General features: G+C 41.5%; 1 protein-coding gene across 3 annotated transcripts in view; it reads right to left on the bottom strand.

Moving 5' to 3' along the window:
- tncb (tenascin Cb) overlaps positions 1–17,239 on the bottom strand; it is a 39,340-nt gene extending 22,101 nt beyond the window's left edge. For 2 of the 3 annotated variants that reach the window (XM_008335884.3, XM_008335885.3), the window contains exons 1-3: positions 16,874–17,237; positions 2,986–3,560; positions 1,130–2,815 (exon numbers count right to left, since the gene is read on the bottom strand). In XM_008335884.3, coding sequence (XP_008334106.1) covers positions 1,130–2,815; positions 2,986–3,469 — 2,170 coding nt within the window. In that variant the 5' untranslated portion in view covers positions 3,470–3,560; positions 16,874–17,237. Of the gene's footprint in view, positions 1–1,129; positions 2,816–2,985; positions 3,561–16,873 lie in introns of all 3 variants that reach the window. The other variant, XM_008335883.3, reaches the window with a different exon arrangement.
- Between the last annotated feature and the right edge of the window lie 3,540 nt (positions 17,240–20,779).

Below are 20,779 nucleotides of genomic sequence, written 5' to 3'. Positions count from 1 at the left end.
CCAGTTGAGCCTCCCAAGTTGTAGATTGGGCCTACAATGTGTTTGTGGTTCCAAAATCATTGAAGTCCGATTCCAAAATTGAAAGAATCTTTCTTGATTTGGAGCCTTTTTAAAAGTCTAATGTTCCACCTTCCACCACAGCACAGACTGCTGGTGCATCCACCGCAAGGGTTCCCTGGTTAGTGACTTTTGTTGCAAAGCACACATTGTCTGACTCTACAGTAGCTAAATCTCTGCATTTGCCACCACTGGTGCAGAATGCTCTAACGCATTATACCTCCCAACCCCCCTTGGCATAGTCTTCCATGGTGTTTGCTTCACAGCTCCCCTTTGCAAAGTCTTCTACAGTGCCTGCCTCTCAGAACCCCTCTACAAGATCTTCCTTGGCTCTCTCTTTTAGCCCTCCCCCCGTTGGCAGGGTCTTCCAGCGTATGCCTCACAGCCATTCTTGACAGAGTCTTCAATGAGCAAACCCCCCCATGCAGAATCAATTCAATGGTGCCTGCAGGTGTCTGTCTTCCATTTATACCCAAACCTTTGTGGCAGTCTAGGCACGATTCAAAACAAACCAGAAATTGGCATTTTAAGGTCAGAGATTTCTTGTTGAAGTTCTTGTTGACGCTAACATCATCCAGGCCACATGAGCCCAAGTCTTGCAAAACATTTCTCATTCCCTCGGTCTGTCTTGACATACCTTCCTCATCACCTTCCACCTTAGCTATCATTTCAGTAAGATGAGTTTCAGGCTCTATCAGCAGGTTAGGTCCTAGTCCCTCAATTCCCCAGTCAGCCAGATGAGTCAGGGCACGTCCTTTCCTCTACCAAGTACTTGAGAATATGTTTGGGTATTGTTGATTTAAATGTGTTTACTTTATCCTCCATTTTCAGGCGAATGGGATTATTATTTACAAACGGACATCATATTGAAATCTGTTGGATGTTGATAGATATCGTTAGCAGCTGGGACAATTTAGTTATTTAAGTCCACTGCATGTCCAGGAGACACACTTTTCTTATAAAGGCTTGAAACTCAAAGGTCATCAAATTACTGCAGAAAACGTGTTGTAGATGGATGAACATACAATAATGATCCTGTGGCAAGATTTATGAAAAATTGATTCTGTCCTACCTTCAGAACAGTCTTCTCCAATGAAGCCCTCCTCACAGACGCACACTCCGTTCTCACAGCGTCCCTGGTTCTGACAGTCTCCTGGACAGGTCAGTGTGGAGCAGTCAGGGCCGGTGAAACCCTCGTAGCACACACAGTTCCCGTCCACACAGTACCCTCTGTCCAGACAGTTGTTGGGACATGTCTTCTCACTGCAGTCCTCACCAATGAAACCTTCATGGCAAACACATGTTCCATCTACGCAGAACCCTCTGTCCAGGCAGTTGTTGGGACATGTCTTCTCACTGCAGTCCTCACCGGTAAAGCCTTCATGGCAAACACATGTTCCATCTACGCAGAACCCTCTGTCCAGGCAGTTGTTGGGACATGTCTTCTCACTGCAGTCCTCACCAGTGAAGCCTTCATGGCAAACACATGTTCCATCTACACACAAACCCCTGTCCAGACAGTTGTTAGGACATGTCTTCTCACTGCAGTCCTCGCCAGTGAAGCCTTCATGGCAAACACATTTTCCATCTACACACAAACCCCTGTCCAGACAGTTGTTGGGACATGTCTTCTCACTGCAGTCCTCACCGGTGTAGCCTTCATGGCAAACACATTTTCCATCTACACACAAACCCCTGTCCAGACAGTTGTTGGGACATGTCTTCTCACTGCAGTCCTCACCGGTGAAGCCTTCATGGCAAACGCATTTCCCATGCACACAGTGTCCATGGTCGAGACAGTCATTGAGGCAGGTGAGCACACTACAGTCTTTACCAGTGAAGCCGATGAAGCACACACACTTGCCGTCAATACACTCACCATGGCCTGTGCAGTCTTTGGGACAGGTCTTGATGCTGCAGTCCTCACCAGAGTATCCCTTATTACACAAGCACTGTCCATCGATACAGCGGCCATGGTCATGGCAGTTGTTGAGACAGGACAGTTCACCACAGTTTTCACCCTGGTATCCAATGTCACAAACACATAATCCATTAACACACTGCCCCCTGTTGTTGCAGTTTTCAGGGCAGGAAAGGATAGAGCAATCGTCACCCTCGAATCCTGGATCACAGATGCATTTTCCGTTGAAGCAGTGGCCCCTGTCATTACAGTTTGAGGGACAGGTCAACTTTGAACAGTCCTCTCCACTGTAGCCCGTCTGGCACATGCACTGACCGTTCACACACATACCACGATTGTTACAGTTTCCAGGACAGGTGAGATTGCCGCAGTCTTCCCCGGTGAATCCCTCGTCACAGTAACAGGTGCCATTGTCACATCGACCACGGTCGTAGCAGTCATTGGGGCAGATGAGTTCAGAGCAGTCAAAGCCCGTCCATGGCTCATCACAAACGCACTCATCCTCTACACATCGTCCACGGCCCAGGCAGTTGTTGAGGCAGTTGGTATCCGCACAGTCTTTTCCAAGGAAGCCCTCCTCACACAGGCAGGAGCCATCAACACAGTGACCGTAGTCGCCGCAGTCCAGCAGACAGACCTCCACACTGCAGTCGTCACCGTCGAAGCCTTCAAAGCAATCACATTTACCGTCTACACAGCGCCCTTGGTCCTGACAGTCGTTGGGACACTCAGGTTCTGTGCAGTTGGGGCCCCTCCATCCAGGCTCACATGTGCAGCTGCAGGATTCAGCACTCCAGTTGCCATGGCCGTTGCAGTAGGGCTTTGTGGCAACCTCCCCTTGAATAAAGAGAGGCAAGGAAAATGTATTAAAAACTACCAAGAAATAACTTCAAATTAGCCAATACATAATAAAGCCGTAAGGTAACCAAAAGAAGGAAATGTTTGATTTATATTTGATTGTTTTTCTTTTTTTATTTACTTGGAAGTTTATGTGAGTCCATACACACCTGTAACCTGGGCTCCACAGCAGCCTGAGCCACTGCTGCACTGCTCCCTCAGACTGGACAGTTCAGCTTCCAGCATCTCCAACCTGTTCAGGATGTCCTTCATGTCTGGCAGCTGGTTGTTGCAATTACATGCCTGCTTGGGGATGTTGATGCGATGGGTGAAGACAATCTGGTTCTCGCCATCCATCGTGTGTTCCATTTGCTCTGTATTTTGCATATCTATAGGGGCAGTATTGTGTTTCAAGTCCATGGTCCCAGGTGAGTCCAGATCCACAGAGCAGAGGGAGGTGGTGGGAACGTTGATGTTGTAGACATGGTTAAAAACCACAGGCTGGTCAGGATTGGGCAGTGTCAGGTTTTCCTGTGTTGATTTGGGAGACAGAGTCTCTCTACGGTGACGGATGACCCGAACCAGGCCAGCGGTGGAGAGTTGGAAGAGCAAGGCTGTGGCTACACAGCCTAAGAGGAAATATTTTACCCACATGGTGACTACACGTTGACTCAGCAGCTTCTGCGGAAGTAGAAGCTGGAGACCACAGGTGGAGTCGAGCAGACTGGTGTTCTGGTCTTTAGACCTACAACAATGAATAATGAATTCACTTATTTTGCATTTCCTGTTAAAACACTCAAACAACATTCTTACTTGATAAATCACTTTCCTCATTTGTTGAAGTTTTTACTAGAGATGACAATAAAAATAATCTCAAAACAACATATATAATGTGTATACTTTCAACTGAGCTTAGCAGCAGCTGGGTTGAGTATGTCATTGTCATTGAAAATCCATATGAAAACACAACAATTTTCTCATCTAACATTGATGCAATATTATCCATTTATCTAATGATATTTCATGACTAAGAGACAACATCATTCATTAAATTACTTTCCTGGTACTTTTTCTAACTACTTATACTATTTCCTGCATAGAAAATAATCCCCCACCGCCCCCCGTACTGTACAGTCCAGATTAAAAAATTAAAAAAAGTAGGAAGAACATCTGTCCTTGGATATTTTCTGTTTTTCACGATGAGTCAGCCTGCCACACGACAACACCTGCTAAGTGAGGAGCAGCCTCTTCTTTGACTCTGTAGTCCAGGCCACATCAGACTGTCAGGCTCATGGTGCTGTTGTGTACGCCATCTGTGTTACCGCACCACAACCTGCAAACCAGGCAGTCAGCATCTGGCCAACAGCTATACAAACAAGAGTTGGGGTAATTTTTTCTTATTCATGCACAGTAACACGATTCTTAAAGCTTTCACCTCTCTGAGACATGAGACTTTCAAAATTTCTGCCGGAAAAAAGGGAAAAGAATACAAATGTGCTGAGGTAGCAGCAAACACAGACCAACCTTCAAACCAGATGTTACAGCTGGCTCCTTCATCAGAGCATTAAATGAAATATACAGGTCAGGTAGAGGTGTGCAGTGGCTGCCTGTGTGTCTTAGACTGTAACAGGGAGCATATTCTGTTTGAGTCTCCCACAGCCCACTACTGTAACTGTAAATCATGTTTATAACAGGACTGAGTAGTAGCATGTTAGCTTTCTAAGAAGGGTCAACTTTTTATTCATTTATTTTTTAGAAAAACACAAAAAAACTAAAAAAGTATTTTGGATATCACTTCACTAGCAGGTCATTATGAAGCTTAATTATTATTAATTTAGATATTATTATTATTTACGTAAATATTTATCTTTTACAAACACTTTAGGAGGCATCGTGGGCTGTGAAATATGGCAAAAAACAAAACGTTCACAAATCTCATTTACCCGTTCATACGGTTATAAGTTATTTCTTGCAATGCCCTGTATGTGTGTTACAAAATGTCTTTTTATTTATTTATTCTTTACTATTTTCACTGTTTTTTTATTTCTATAAAATGCTTATTTTATCACAAAAATAATAAAAATATGGAAATGTAATTTTTTTTTACATCCCGTAATACCATATAATTGGGAGAAAGGAAATACTAGACTGCCTTCATTGGAACTAAATTATTAAAATGTGCTGAGCCAAGTTTGGAAATCTACACACTACCTGACCTTCATGGTCTGATCATGGCTGCATAACAAAACACAACATGTGGAGTAGAGATCTGGATTTTTCCCAACATAACTAAGACAGATCTAATTTAAATGAAATTTACGTCGGTACTAAGTCATTGAAGACATTTAAAGATGTGATTTGTCATCTATTATTGCTGTTGTCAGTGAGGAGGGAAGCTCCTCTGTTTGTGCTGGCACAGAGGCATTAAGTGTAAGACACAAAAGGAAAAACAGCTGTTAATGACAACTGTAAAACTCTCTTACTGAAGTACAACTATTTCCATATAGTTTTTGGTTTCCTGACAAAACCAGACTGCTCCAAGATTTCTAGACCTTATTCCATTTTTGAACTTGATGAAGCTTCTAAATGGATATGACATGGTCACGGGTTCACAATAATGATCACTCACAGACATACACACACCCAGTGCCATTACACTACTGTGGCCAAGCATCAAAAACCAGGGATTAAAACACAAAATAGGCATAAAATTGCTTTGTGTTCAGGTTTTAGTTTTGGGCGAATGGTTGACTTTGCCCTTCTGAAGCATAGCTGCTCTCAACTTGGACCTCAGGGCAAGGCAAGCCCCCAAGAAACCAAAGCAGGCTTTGTCTGAAAATCTGTGACTCTGGCAAAACCGAGCATTCACTCCTGAACAGAAACTTTCACAGTGTCTGGGAAATCATTGGACTTGGCCTTTTCAGTCCTTCACTGCCGTCTACTAATCTGTAACAGTCACAATATGAGACTCTGAGTGTGACCCTGAGAAACACAGACTTGATCCTCAGTTTGGACTTCCTTTATGGGCTCCCTGTGGCCCTGGTATTATGCTAATGCTGCTGGTTGTTGGCAAGATGGACATGAGCCTAATAGAATCTTGACTGCTGCTTCTTTGTAGTTCCTTCACTTGGTTTTTAACTCTATAGTTAAACTTCTCAGATAGCAACAAAGCCTTGTGGCTGCCTCGTCGTTAAATGTGACAAGAATTTAACCAGCTGGATCTCTCTGCTCTCACTAATCTATGAGAACTTTACCTGATCTTTAAACTTCACAAGCTCAGGGGACACGATCAAGTTTCAAAAATGATTAGTTATCTCCACATGGTTCTCTCCAATAGTTCAGCTCATTCTCCAAATGTCAGTGAGGCAGGGAGCTATAACTCTCACTGTTATTCTGACATCCATTTTGACCAACTATTCTGGCCATCAGTGTTAAAGTAAAGATCTGTAGTCTATATTCTTAACACACCTAACCACTGCACACGAAAACGAGCTAAAAAAAAAATAAATAAACTGTCTCTTATTTGAGCAATGCCCCCAAAGGAAATGTAAATGAGTGGCTGATTTATGTATCAGTATAAAGGTTTCCCAATTGTCCTATAGTAATTTCATACTTTCAAAAGTAGTAACCAAAATGCATCATGAGGAACACTGATATTTGGGCCCCTATGGTCCATGTGTGTTTGGGTTTGAGTTGATAAATATAGAGTTAGTTGTGGCTAAAGTTGCAAACAAATGCCGGTGTCAGAACGCCAACAGCTGTCTCTAGGGTCGCGCCCATTATACAGCAGGAGTCTCAAAGTGGAGGGTCACACCACTGGTTCAATGTTCAATACAAAAAAATTCTAGATATTTAAAAAAATAGTATTTTGGGTTTAATATATCCACTGTATAATACAACAGCGTGAACAACTGGAACAAATCTTTTTCTTTTCAGATTCTTAAATAACTGAGACATTTTAATGCTTTTGCATTAAAATATACCTAGTACCCATTCCCAGACTATGTTGTGTCAGGAAGGGGATGTGGTGTAGAAACTGTGCCAAATTACTATGCAGATTACAATACTTCAGTGGCCCATGATGAAGAAACAAGAGGAAAAAATGACAACAACAACAAAAAAAAAAAAGATAGATCATGCTGCGAGTCTTTGTGCATTAAACATGCAAAACAATGTCCTTCTGGATTAATAAACAAACAACCTTCCACAGGAACTAAACCTCAGGTATAACTTCCGTCAACTCTGAAAGTACGTACAACTCTCTTTCTCTAAATTGCCTCTTGATGCTGCTGCTGCTGCTGCTGCTTATTCTTCTACCTGCTGTTTGAGTCTAAAACCATAATCCCTGTGTAAATCAAGCGATTGTAGATATTTCTCACAGAGGAGGACTAAGGAGGATCAAGATAAGAGTAAATCCAGGACATCACAGTCAGCAAGAATCCTTAAAAGATACTGAATACCCTCCCCCTCCTTCTCCCCCACCTGACCTGGCACGCAACAAATCTCATTAGACCGGTCCACGATCATTGATGTCATGTCTCTGCCGACATTCTTTTAAACTTTAAAACAAATAAACCCTGCACTGATGATGACTTTCCCTGTTCAGTTTTTCCTTCCTCTGCCTCTCGACCTTCAGACACAAGGTTTGCTTTCATTTTAACGAGTGATTGATTAATGCACGTCCACAGACAATCTGGTTATATCTTCTGCAGGAGTCATGATGTCTTTAAAGGACGGTCAAAAGCCACATGCTAAAAAACTTGACATCACAGGGGTTAAACTCTTTCTTCACTAAACCCCGTCATTATTGGTGGATATTTTTTTTTAGTAAAAGATGTGAGTTGTTTTTATATAAATATATAAGAAATATAATATTTTTAAAAGAGATGTGAGGTCTCATGACCAGACCAGGCTTGATATGGAGGCAGAGACATTTTGAGCCAGTTCCCGCTTTGTTGGATGCAGAGAATTTTCAGGACACAGTCAAAGCTGGAGATAATCACCAAAGGTTGATCACAAAATTAAGTTTTATTTTATTCACGGAGTGGTTTAGTGTTAGTTCCAGCCATAGGCGGAGTTTGACTTTTGCATCGGAGAGTTAGGGTGGGGGCTAGGGGACAAACATTTTAACGTCAGGGCACTTGATTAAAGATTTAAAGTGCACAGTAGGGAAACGCATTGCCCTGTACAATGAACATATGACATAGGCTATTACACATATACAGACAACTTGGAATTAGCTGAGCTTGCTATTCCAGAGCTGGTCCCGGGTGTTTCCTTGTCCTATCATTTTTGGTAGGACCTATTCACTGATAGCTATCCTATTAATGAACGAATGATTGAATGCTAAAATGAAAGGGAAACCATCAACGTCACAATGTCGAATGTCACATGACATGAGAACTAGAGACACCAGTGTGAACTATGTACATGTCCAATGGAGATTGTAGTATTAGTGACCACTGAGGTTGCATGGACCTGTGCCATGGAAACGAGTTTTTGTTTCTGTCATTGTCATTAAGCAGCGTAAATTTGTCTGAGGTCAGGCTTCAGTCTGTGCAGCATCACAGTAGAGTTGTTGAACCAACCATTAACATTTTCCAACAGTTCTAAAGTGTGAACAGTGTCACGGCAGTGTTAAAAACAGTAAATAATAAAGCAGGTTGTCCCACCTTGTGCAGAGAAAAGCTGTAAATAATCAAGGACCACCATCACCACCAAAGTCCTTGGAGTGCACATTAAACAGTTCTGATAGGCCTTCAATTCGGCTGAATTTATCAAGCTTGCCTAGTTTTGTAGGTCACCCGTGACCAAAACTCAGCTTGGCTTCTTTTCTACAGAATCTAAATGTGGGTCAGTGCCACGTGGACCGAGGAAAGGTTTATTGTCTGGGGCTCCATTCACCTTGAGATGGTGTTGAACTGTACGATGGAGGGAAAATGACCAGGAAATAGGCTTCAGTCACGGACAATGGTTTCTACATCCAGGCACTATGAAATTAATGTATCTCTGTGGTTACATCGAGATTTAAAGATTATCCACAAAAGAGAAAAATGTTTAATGTACTAAATTACTAGAGTCACTAAAGATTTTCTTGACAGAACCAAGGACTACGTACATGAACAATAATTATCAAGCACAGAATCTCAGATAGTTGTAATAAACTATTGTAGTACTCCAAGCACCTCAAAATGTTCTAAGCAGAAACAAACATAATTTATGGAACCTTCGTTGTGCTCCTGGTTCCTTTCTTTATTGTAAGCAAACAGTTACTAGTACTGTTGCATGTTTTTTTTAATACTGAGATCTACTGGTCTTCAGTACCATCATCCTTCTTGTACCAATCTAGACTGGAAAACATAAAGTGTACCTTGTACAACCAAGAGTTTTATGCTACCACATCCTTACAGTTTCAACTCACAGATACTGATGAGATCCATGTGAGCCACACAGCCGGTCCATCAGCACGAACACTGTTTATCATAATATTCTCTCCAGCAGACTGGAGGAAAACACAGGTGAATATTGATTTAAACACTGCATCTGCACCAAGGTCAGAGAGATGGTGAGCTGCTGACGACAGTGCACCCTCTGTCTGTGAGTTATTATCATCATCAAACAGAGCAAACAACTATTTCTCATGAAAAAAAGCTTTTTTTTTCCATATTTGATCAGTTTGCAGTTTTGTATCACTGCTAAAAAGAACATAAAACATATGGTAAAATAAAGAAACAAACAGAGAAAAACAGACTGAACACTCATCAGTTTCAACTCATTTCCCTGAGTAGGCAAGCAGAACCAAGCTGAGGTCAAGACATGGTTCAAGTCCAGTGTCAGCAGTGATGTCATCAAGCAGACACGGAGACACAGGTAATTAACAAAAAAGCCTGAAATCAGTATGTGGCTCAGAAAACTCCTGTCAGTTCAAAACAGACTGATGACTGTGAGGCCTCTTCCTCTCCAGACGACTCATCTCTTTATTTATTTTTGTCATACAGTCAGTGATATGTGGCCTGAGGTTAAATTGTTTTCTTGCCTAACTTTTTGCAATTTTAACCATTCTTTTCTTTACTTTCAGTTAAGATGTGTTCAGTTCTTGTTCTGTGTTTTTTATTGCCTCTACTACATTTAGGGTGACATTTCTTCTTCTAAGTTAATCTTTTTTTTTAGTACGTATTCGGAACTTGTGTAACAGTAGGTAAACATTAAGGTTTTTTAAATAAGTGAAACCCTAAGAGACAGGTCTTTTAGATTTTGCAAAAAAGTTATTCAGTTTAAAGAGTTCACATTGGAATTTCAGGTTTGATGTTGTCAAGGTGGTAAAGACATTAATGATAGAATAAAAATTTCAGCCTCGGCTGAAGGTGACGATGTAAAATCTGTAAAATATATTTCTATTTTCTCTGTGTCTCTGTGGCTGTTATCATTATTTCCCACATGGTAAAAGAGAAATTAAACAGGGGAATTCTGCTGGATGAAGGGTAGAAAGTAGAGACGTGTTTCATCAAACCGAAGCTCGGCTCAATGGCTCAGGGCTGTGACCCCACTGGATCTGATGACACAGATTACGGTGGAGAGGAGGAGGGGAGTGTGTTCTGGGCTGATAAGGCTGCTGTGGAGAGGAGGAGGCAGGAGCCCTGATACTGGCACAAACACTTTATCTGGGTACTCAGAGAAAGAGAGAGTCCTCTGCCAAGACCCTATCACTCTCCCAGCTCTAACCAGTGTAGAGCTGACATGTCTGTGTGATACCACACTGGAAAAAACAACTTCGGCTCCTTCAAGCGAAAACCAATTTCCTTCTTTGACATTTACTCAGATATGGGGAAAATGAATGTGGCGCGAACGCTGCTGCTTGTTGGGCCAGTTGACGACAGGAAAACGTTAAATCAATTTATTTTTTGTTTTTTTCTATGTGACTTCAGGTTGATTTGTGTCATCCTTATAGCGGTCTGGCTGTGGCGTCTCACACTGGTGCTCATGTTCTCATGGAGGTTCGATGATAGTTATTGTTCCCAGATAGTTTTTTTTATCATGCTGCAGTAAGTGAAGTATAGTCCTGTAGTAGTAAGACTAAACCTGTTGTACTGATAGAAATATGCTGTGTATTGTACAACAAGGATGGATGAGCAATGTAGGATGATGTAGGGCATCCAGGTTTTACAAAAGTCCATCCTCTATTTACATGTAGCTTAAAAGCAGCTGTCAAGGACAGTCTGGTGTTTCAAGGCCATTTTTGCCCTCAGGCTCCCAAAGTGGTGTGAGAACTGTCTTTAACCTACATCTTCTGCTCCGCATTTAAGACAAACTCTGTAATTACTGTGAAAAGCCAGCCAGTTCACGACAGCTGTGATTTAGGCAGAGCGGAGGTATCGATGTCCACTTCGGTGACTCATCTAAACTTACCGTGTAACTCACACCTTGACTCTCAGGTGAATGAGCTGCAAGGTGAGATCATCGAACCATCTGCTCCTAAACCCAAAACCTCCTCACCTGAGTCAGCTGTTGCTTCTGACTCAACAATCCAGTTGTCTTTACAGCACTGGTGACATACACCTGATCTGAATGAAGGCCTGTGGTCACAGTTAAATGTTTTCAGTCTTCTTCATTAAAATACATCTAGTTTTTGAAAGACCCAACAGGGAGTGAGGAGAGCATACTGCGTACTGAGAATACTCATGTCTGTGAGTTATTTCTAAAGTTGCTGACTCTGCCATGTTCCTCTCATGTCTTACTGGTGACTTCTGTTTAAATAAATGTGTAAAGCTTTTTCTCTTTTCTCTACCAACGATGGAAGCATGTGTGTTGGCTGTGACTGTCAGACATCTGTTTGTCCTTGTCTGTGATGAAAGCCTGAAGCGTTTTCTGTGTCCAAATTGGGAGAGGCTTGCATTCACACACTTGTATGAGCTTAATGACCCGAATACCCAGGGTCTTCCCTTGTCGGTCTCCTCCATTTCTACCATTTCTACTGAATTTGAATAAAAAAGCAGGCTCACCCCCATCCCATCATGTTCCAAGAACATTATTGCTCATGCATTCCAATGTGTGAACTTACTAGTGGAGGTAAAGTATCTGTGCATGCATTCTGGCTCTATACAAAGGCATCCCTGAACTCAGTAATTCAGGACTTCCATTCCTTTCCCATCTCACATTAGCATCAGATGGACATTAAAAACCATCTGGGATGTTTAAAGGACTGGATCTCTCTGAGGGGGGTCTTTGTTCTGCAGCAGTGGTTAATGTGATGGGGGCACATTGGTACACAGGAAAACACTGCACTGACTTATGTTGTAAAAAAACATAAACTCATGAGTCACTAAGCGCAACACAGAAGGGGTGGCTAATAGAAACCAGCGGGGATTTTTCGGGTGTACCACCCTGTTTGAGACCGGGTTACCTTTGGTCCCACTCAGTCTAATTTAGTTTTGACTGGAAATCCAGTTTGGAAAAATCTTTCATCCTTGAACTGGACAAAGTTCAATGCCTATTCTGTCTGTACATAGAAGACCCTTACACACTTTTCTGCCTAGATGAGGAAGCAGTGACGTGCATCTGTCACACGTTGTGCGTATGGGGCTGAGCACTGTCAGTCACGAACCGCATCACACATCACTGCCCCCTATCGGTGCGGCACGGTACATTCTGCCTCACCCTGTACATTTTCTTTGAGTATCCATTGCTAATCAGAAAGACTAAATATGTCACACACACATTCATTAATGTCAGGGTGTGTAGTGCACGTGTGGCACAGTGACATCACAAGTGAGGCAACGCTCATCGCTGTAGCATCTTTCACTTCTCACTTGTATTTGAATAGGATTTTTTTTCCCAAACATGGTGAAGCTAGTAATGACACAGACATTGCACTTTATCTTTTCCCTTCATTTTCAAAGGCTCATTAATGAGTGGCTTCCCCTGTCTGCTGAGCAGCCCCTGTTACATAAACCCCAGACATTTATTGTGCAGTACAAACGGCAGGGAACTGCCTCCAGACAGACCTTGGACCTTACAGTCCAAGTTAGTTCACTTTTATTCAGCATTTTCCAACAGGAAAGTTATTTTAAAATTTCACAGTCTCACCTTAAGTCTTGTCACATGAAACCTATAAACGCCAGTTTTCCATCAACAATTAATCTTTAGTTTCCCTGTGCCTTACACACCACTGAGACTTTTTATACAACTTTCTAGCACAGAAAACCATCTGGACCACAGGTGGTTCTGTCTACTTAGGAAATTTGAAATAATTCTTAGGTTTACCCAAACGTTACATTAATGCTGGTTATTTTTTCCCTGTTCCTTAAAGGACATTTATCTGTCCTCTGATTCTGTCACATTTACTGAGTCACCTGCAGAAGACAGTTGTGTGACATGGCTGGAAATGTTTAAATGAACACCAAAACACACAACATGTGAGAAATATAATTTGATCTTTAAAGAGTTTATTTTGTTTAACTTGACTTATCCTTTAGATATTAGTTTACTTTAAACTTACTAGTTGTCATTTTTAGCTAGACTATATTTAGCTTTTAAAAATCCACCTGGTGTTTGTGGTCCAATTGTCTCGCCCCTTTCTTTTACAGAGTGGTTATTTTTGCTATCTTACTTGCTGAGAGGCTGCACAAGAGCTAAAAAAATAAATAAATAAATCAACAGAATCTCTGTTGGGGGAAGAGGGCCACAGGGAATGATAGGAGGTCTGGATTATCCTGAATTAAATTAAATTTAATCCAACCCCTGAGAGACTCACTCCTGCCTAACGTGTCTCTTGATGAATACCCAATATTACTGTTTGCTTTCCATCACCAGTGGAGGAGCAAAGTGGGGTTAAAGACAGTCACCCTCTCAGAGAGAGCACTGGGAGCTAACAGCTGTCCAAACAAAGGCCTGTTTCTTACTCATCGTTGCACCCTGGGTCACCATCAGTTGTGACTCACATGCACAGCCACAGCATCGTGAAATGTTAATGTTCTGAGCCCCCAGCAGCTGTATGCTGCATATGTAGGATCAGGTAGCGCATCTAAAGAGCAGAGGTCGTGGTGCGTGCTGAACAAACCTGTGCTCTACATGTGTAAAACACGAAGTGGTATAAATGAATGAGAATTAAACATGAAGCTTTCAGGTCAAGTCTAGGTTCAAATTAGACTACTGGTCTGGTCAGAGAGTGAACCTTCTCTATAAGGTCCAGAACATCACTTTATTTTCTCATCTGACACAAAAACACGACAATGAATTTCAAGTTTTCGAAGTTCTGAAAAAAAAAAAAACATAAAAATAAAATATACCTATAATAAATGTGTCACTGGAGGTATTTTCTCATATTCTGACCTAAACAGTTTTAAATGTTATCTCCAGAGTTGCATTGTTGATGGACCATATCTTAATAAACATCTGATGGTGTGGGGTCTGGGCAATATCTGCTGCAGTCATAAAGTGAGCCATAGCTTTCACGTATAAAAATGTCTGACTTTATGGGAGATTTTTTTTCTTTTTTTTTTTTTAAGGCAGCATAAACATCCGAAGGGCTTCACCTCTTCTAAATCTAACTTTACCATCTGCACACAGTTACGGTGCCATACAGTTGTGAGCCCCAATAGTTTATCCAGTTAATCTGGAGTAGGCAGTGTAAATGAAGCTATAGCCATAAATTCTGAAAAATATATCTTTGGGAACTACTGACCCATTTCACACATTTGTAAAACCCTCCAGCTCAAGTTTCCAGACTCTTTCAGAAATCTCTGGCTATTGTTCATTCAAGGGTGAGAGCAGGGAGAGAAGCTGAACTGATTTTATGCATGAGTATGTACATTGTGAACCCAGTATTTTATGAAGAATAACAACAATAGAGCAATGGGTTTTCTGTTATTAATGTTATCTTACGTTCTCAAGATTACTGTAAAAGACCTAAGCAGTCGAGAGAGCTCTGCTGTTTGTAATCCACTTATTTGTTAACAAAACAACATAATTTAAATAAATAAATAATAAAACAATAAATATTAATTTAAAATTTTCTAAAAATAAAGTATTAGGACAGGATATTAAGAGAAAGTTGAAACATTATGAAAAAAAATTGTACTTTTATGAGGAAAGCTCATAATCTTAGTGGAAAAAGACATAAATGTATGAGAATTGTCATAATATTAGAATGGCCATGTTTTTACAATTGCCCAGAATTGACAATAATCAAACACAATATCCCCAAGAGGGGCATTTGTTGCGTTTTAAGTATGGCATTTAAGAAAGACTGCCATCTAATGGTGAGCTTGTATAATAAAATAACTTGAAGTAGCTGTGTTTGTTTGTAAAGTGAGTGATCTCCAGGATCAGGAACTTGGCATCTCTTTAAAAACTTCCATTCTTTTTCAGTTTTTCTGATGAGGCTGCTGGTTGTCCTATAAGCATCATCGTGTTTCACGTATTTAACACAAAGGACTGCATGGATTTCAGCAAACCTTTACTGTCGTCTGAAATCCTCACAAACACTCTATATATGAGCAGCTCCACTCAATCCTCGGAATAAAACCCATAGAAAATGGAGTCAATCACTTTGACTGGCAGCCGTAATGTAAGCAGTTTGAAGCGATAGAGACCCTGCTGCCAGATTCGACGTATCTGTAAAATCCAGTTCATTTACAGATCCATCAAACATCTTCTCCTTCACACTCTCTGTTTATCTTCAGCAGTTTCCTCCTGGGACGAGACTGTGAAACAAAGAGGCTTGACCTATGAGATGGACGAGTCAGAAGCACATGGAGCTGAAACTCAGTCTGTGTGTGTGTGTATTTGTGGGTATGTCTTTGTGTCTTTGCATACACACATATACCCTATACGTGTGTATAAGCTATTAACAGCTCTAGATGTGGGTGATTGGACCTGCCCAGGAACATCTAATGCTGAGCAGCTGTCTGTCTACAGACTTACACAGCCTACTGTCTGTCTGCTGGCAGCCGTAAAACATACAGCTGCGCCTACACACACGCACACACACAATCACACACACACACACACACACACACAGAGCAGGATTACTAAGTCTCCCCTGCAGACTGACACCTCAGCATCAACCCTCTCTTAAGCAGAATACTGAAGTCCTCAAAGACATTACTATCTGAAGACATTTTTATGTATATATTTAATAATTTGTCTCCTGGTAAAGACAGAAAAGAGCATCAGGACTGCCTGTTTCCATAGAGAGAATGAATGACTGAAGCTTTAGACGCTGAGTCCCACTCAGAGACTCTTCACTGGACAAGAGACTAACTGACACATTCCGATAAGAAGTTTTTAAGCAATGAAAATGAGCAGTTGGTACCATGGATTTGGAGTTCCATCAATCAGAAGAAACTATGCCGGATAAATATTTAAGTCTGATTCAAATAATTTGGATCATATTTGCTGTTTTACCGGTAGGCTACACTCATTTAGTCTACAGGGGCCATGAAGTATAAAGCATATAGGGCTGTATGCTGAAGTGGCCAATTTAAATTTTCTCACTGGACAACAGATTTTCAAAATTTTTATGATCTAATATCATGATAATATTTATCACCATGAATGTAAATCCAAACTTCTGTTCATTTTTTCATTTACCTCCTAGTGATCCTAATCCAACATATTCAAGCTAATGACATTCACACACAGGTGAAGAAAAATCTCTCCGGTTCCAGAGTGAATCATCTGACTCCACCTCACTCTGTCTCCAACCTCCTCCACTGTTAACAACCATCTTTATGTTCCTCCATGAACTGTCTCTGATTTCTTTTCTCCATCTCCTTCATCTCGCTACAGCTCCAGAAAATCACAAATTTACCTCATTTACCAAACTGCTCATCCTCAGGTTAAACCATCAACACTTTCAATGATAGACAGCATAAATTGACAGAAACCAAAAGTTTTCCCATGAACCTTAAGTTCAGTTCACAGTTAAAGTCAGAGTCAACAGTGACAAACTCTGCAGTGCTGTCTCTTCATTCATTCACCTTCATGAAGCAATCACAGCTGTTATCCGGCTTCCATTCAACAGCATTTCATCCACACCAGGTGATGAAGGTGACTTACCTCACTCTCACAGAGCTCACGGAGTCAAATATGAGCAGCAGCAGCAGCAGCAGCAGCAGCAGTGGGAGACGCAGCAGCAGCAGAGCAGTTGTGTTGAAGAGCCTTTCTCAGGCACACATTCTCTCCATGCTGTATCTCTCTGTGGCTGACACTTCTGTCTTCCCTCTCTTTCTTCAGAGTGTGGACTGGAGTCTACCTACAGAGCCCTGGCTGATGTGGAGCCAGTAAAGAGAGCGAGAGGGAGAGAGAGAGAGAGAGAGGGAGGGGGTGAGAGACAGACAAACACAGTGAGCAAGAGAGAGGGTGTGAGGAAGAGAGAGAGAGCAAGAGAATCCCCTTTCCCTTAAACAGTAGACCCTTTTGCGGTCAGACTCCACTCCCACCTACTGCTCTTTTAAATGCCCCCCTCTGCCCCTCCTGCACCAATCCAGCCTCTCTCTTCAGCTCTGTGACTGTAGTGAAAACCAAGGAGCCAAAGAAACAGAACGCCTCAAGGCTGAGAGGAGACACAGAGAAAGGAGAGACATGAGGAGGCAGGTGGGGGGAGTGGGGATCGGAGCATTAGCTGCAAATTGCAGTCGTCGAGCCAATGGAAAGTGAGATAGATGGATAGATAGTTAGGCATGTAAGTGCATTAACGCATACCAGGAGAGAGACAGCAGAAAGTCAGCGACACTGAAGAGGTAGGTTTACATTCAAACGTAGGATGAGATTCCACCACATGTTGAGGTCTGGAGAGTACAGCAGTGGGACGGTGTCACTGTAGGAACACTAATGAAGGAGGTCCTACTAAAACTGTTCATATCTGAATACATAGTCTAGAAAAGGTCTTCAACAGGAGGTCTGCGGCCCCTAGTGTGACTGCCATGGTCTGCACAGTCATAAAGTCATAAAGTCATAACTTGTGCTTACTAAGATGGATTTCTATATATATATTTAGCGGAATGTTACTCTAACTGTAACTTTAGTATAGAAACTGTTTATATACCATGTACTGTATAATGTAATGGCTATCTGCTAAATCCCTGTATAATGGAGCACATTATAGTATAGAGTCCTTTATCTGAAATACATTGAAGAAGGTAACACTTTTTGTTGCAGTTACCTAATGATTCAGCAGAATAGGATTTGTGTACTTATTTGTGTACAATAATACATTCTAACATGTACTATTTAAACAGGATACTCTTTTTTCACTTTGGGTCAAAACGCTTGGTCATACCAGTTAATGGAAACAGTCAATTCTTCAACTATTGCAGAAAAGAATCCCAGTGTGATTGCAATGACATCAGCGTAGGCCAAACCTCTGAATGATGTCAGCAACTGGTTTAATCCAGGTGACCACAGCCCAGGGGAAAACAACTTGACCAACTACATCAAACACTCATGTCAGGAAGCTTTTCTTTTTTTTTTTTTTTTAGTTAGACTTTGTTTTAGTTTATAAAGAGAGAGAACGGTTGCTGTAATTAGCAGCTGCTCCGTAGTAAAGATCTTGGTATAAACACACAGAACAACTACATAAATAAACAGAAGAACAAAGAGCCCTGGAGTATATTACTGATGGAGCACAGGTCCAGAGTCGGCCCTGAGCAAAGTACAGTCAAAGGCTTTAAAGAGCAGAGAAAAACTAATCAGAATATTCACCACTGGAGGCTGCATGGGGAATAAATATATAATAAACGTAATACATTGGTCCACTGATAGTGGTGGTACATGTAGAATATAGACACTGCCCTTGGACATCTTTGTAGTTAGACATTATTTGAGTATTGGTTTTCCGATTAATAAATTGATATTTTTTATATTTATAACATACAAAGAATGGTTGACTGGAGTAAGACCAATGACCCAAAAAGCCAGAAAAAGTAGATAAAGAAAAATCACAGGTCTTGTGTCCTGAAATGATCATATAAGATGAGCCTGGATTTTTTGGATCAGTGTTTTTGTGATCAGGTCAGAAGTGATGGAACGATTAGAACAGAAACGGAAACACTAGATCAAAGTGTCCACATGAAGCAACCTGGGAGAACAAAACATAAATGTTTTTCACACATTGACAAGACAGCATGTGGGTCAAGATCGCTACTGAACACCAGCAGTGTGTGTGTGTGTGTGTGTGTGTTCCGTAGGCCAAGTGAAGCTTCTTTTCTCAGCAGGAGGAAATGATCCTCATCTTGTTGCTGAGAGCTGGTCTCCAGTCAGGCAGAAAAGATCCTTCTCTAATCCCATATACAGCACAATGGCACATATGTAGCTACGCTATCGGGTGATAAAAAGCAGATTCAATGACTTGAGGGGGCCTTAAATTCATTTTCATCTGCGCTCGGCCCCAAGGGAGAAGCAGAGAGGGAGGGTGTCAGGAAATCTATATAGTCTTCTTTTTTAATGACTTGTGGCTGTAATGATATCATTTAGAGCAGATGATGGTCTATGAATAGCACCTGTTTTAAAAACCTGTAAATCTAGATTCTCTACGTCCCTGCATCTGTTCATTTATCACCTTCCTGTTTCTCCCTCTCTCTCTCTCCGTCTCCTCTCTGTGTCTTTCTGTCCATTTCTCCACTGCCTCCCTGGACTCTGGCAGAGAATTGCTGTGGGGATTTTCTTCAGCATTATCATACCTGTTTGCCGACTTTCAGAGCAAGTGAACTGAGCTCAGCTTGATTTCCCAGATGACTCTTCTGTATGTGCGTGTTTGCTCGCCTGTCATCCAATTTCTGCTGCACCTGACACACATGTCTGCTCCAAAGAGGCAGGGTTTTTTTATAACTATATACATGATTACATAAAGAGTATAGTCATATTCCCTATTACCACATAACCATGTTCCTGTTATCGTCATGTAAAATGCACAGAGATTTAGATGTATAGCAAGTGTTGCTTTAGGATAAAAAAGGGGGGGGGAAAGAAAGAAAAATCCAGACAGACATTTTACAAAACTGGTTTGTACAACAAATGATGAAAAGAATTATGGAACACAGTGGAGCGAAGAGTGAAGTTTGTCACCGTGTCAACAGCTGGACTCTTATTACAGTAACACAGACACAGCCTCACAGAGAGTCCGGTAGTCTTTAAAATGATACAGAAGGGTAGCTGAATACAACGTCAGGTTAAAGGAGTTAGAACTGTGCAGTATTTGAAATAATCCAAATGTATTGCTGTCGTACAATAGCAGGAAGATAACCTCTTAACAATTTCAAGGTCAACTTCAAGCTCACTTTTCCCCCAGGTCCATGGTCATTTTTGGCTCCTGGTTCTTGGTCTTTTTTACTTTTACACTGAAGAAATAAAATATATATATGTGGTAACAGACACCCAGTCAGTTCAGTCAGTGACAGGGGGACCTAATTATCCAATGAAGCTGCTGCAGCCCTGGTGGATGTCAGAGGGCAGTAATATGGCTGCCGGCGGGTGGAGAAAATACACCACCTGCTGATGGGGCGAATCTGCCGATGACCTATAGAGACCTGTTTACTTCATTAAAAATGAATCAAAAGGCAATAGGTCCAACCCTCAATTCCTATTACTATTCTTCATCATCCCTCCGCCAATGTCTATCCTTCATTCATAATGCAGCACCAAGTACAGGTCTCAGGGAGGAGGGTCACTGTGTGTCCTTCCACCTCCCTAGAGCCATGGAAGTTTAGACCTGGGTTTAATGCAATAACGAGATAGTATTTTCATCATAGCAGGGAGATTAGAATAGTGGTGAAGAGCACAGAGGTACAGGAGCAGCCATCAGTGGAAAAAAAACCCTGCAGCCACACTATGTTAAACAATAGAGAATCAGCCTATTAGCAGTGATCCATAATTCATAACTCAGGGAATAGACGTCTCCCAGGACAGCTTTCATAAGTCAATAAGAGACTGAAGCAGCCGATTTATGCTCCACCGCTGTATTTGTTA

This window comes from Cynoglossus semilaevis, chromosome Z, assembly GCF_000523025.1.
Source record: "Cynoglossus semilaevis isolate Cse_v1.0 chromosome Z, Cse_v1.0, whole genome shotgun sequence".
Lineage (NCBI taxonomy): Eukaryota > Metazoa > Chordata > Actinopteri > Pleuronectiformes > Cynoglossidae > Cynoglossus > Cynoglossus semilaevis.
This window is presented reverse-complemented; position numbering and strand designations above follow the sequence as displayed.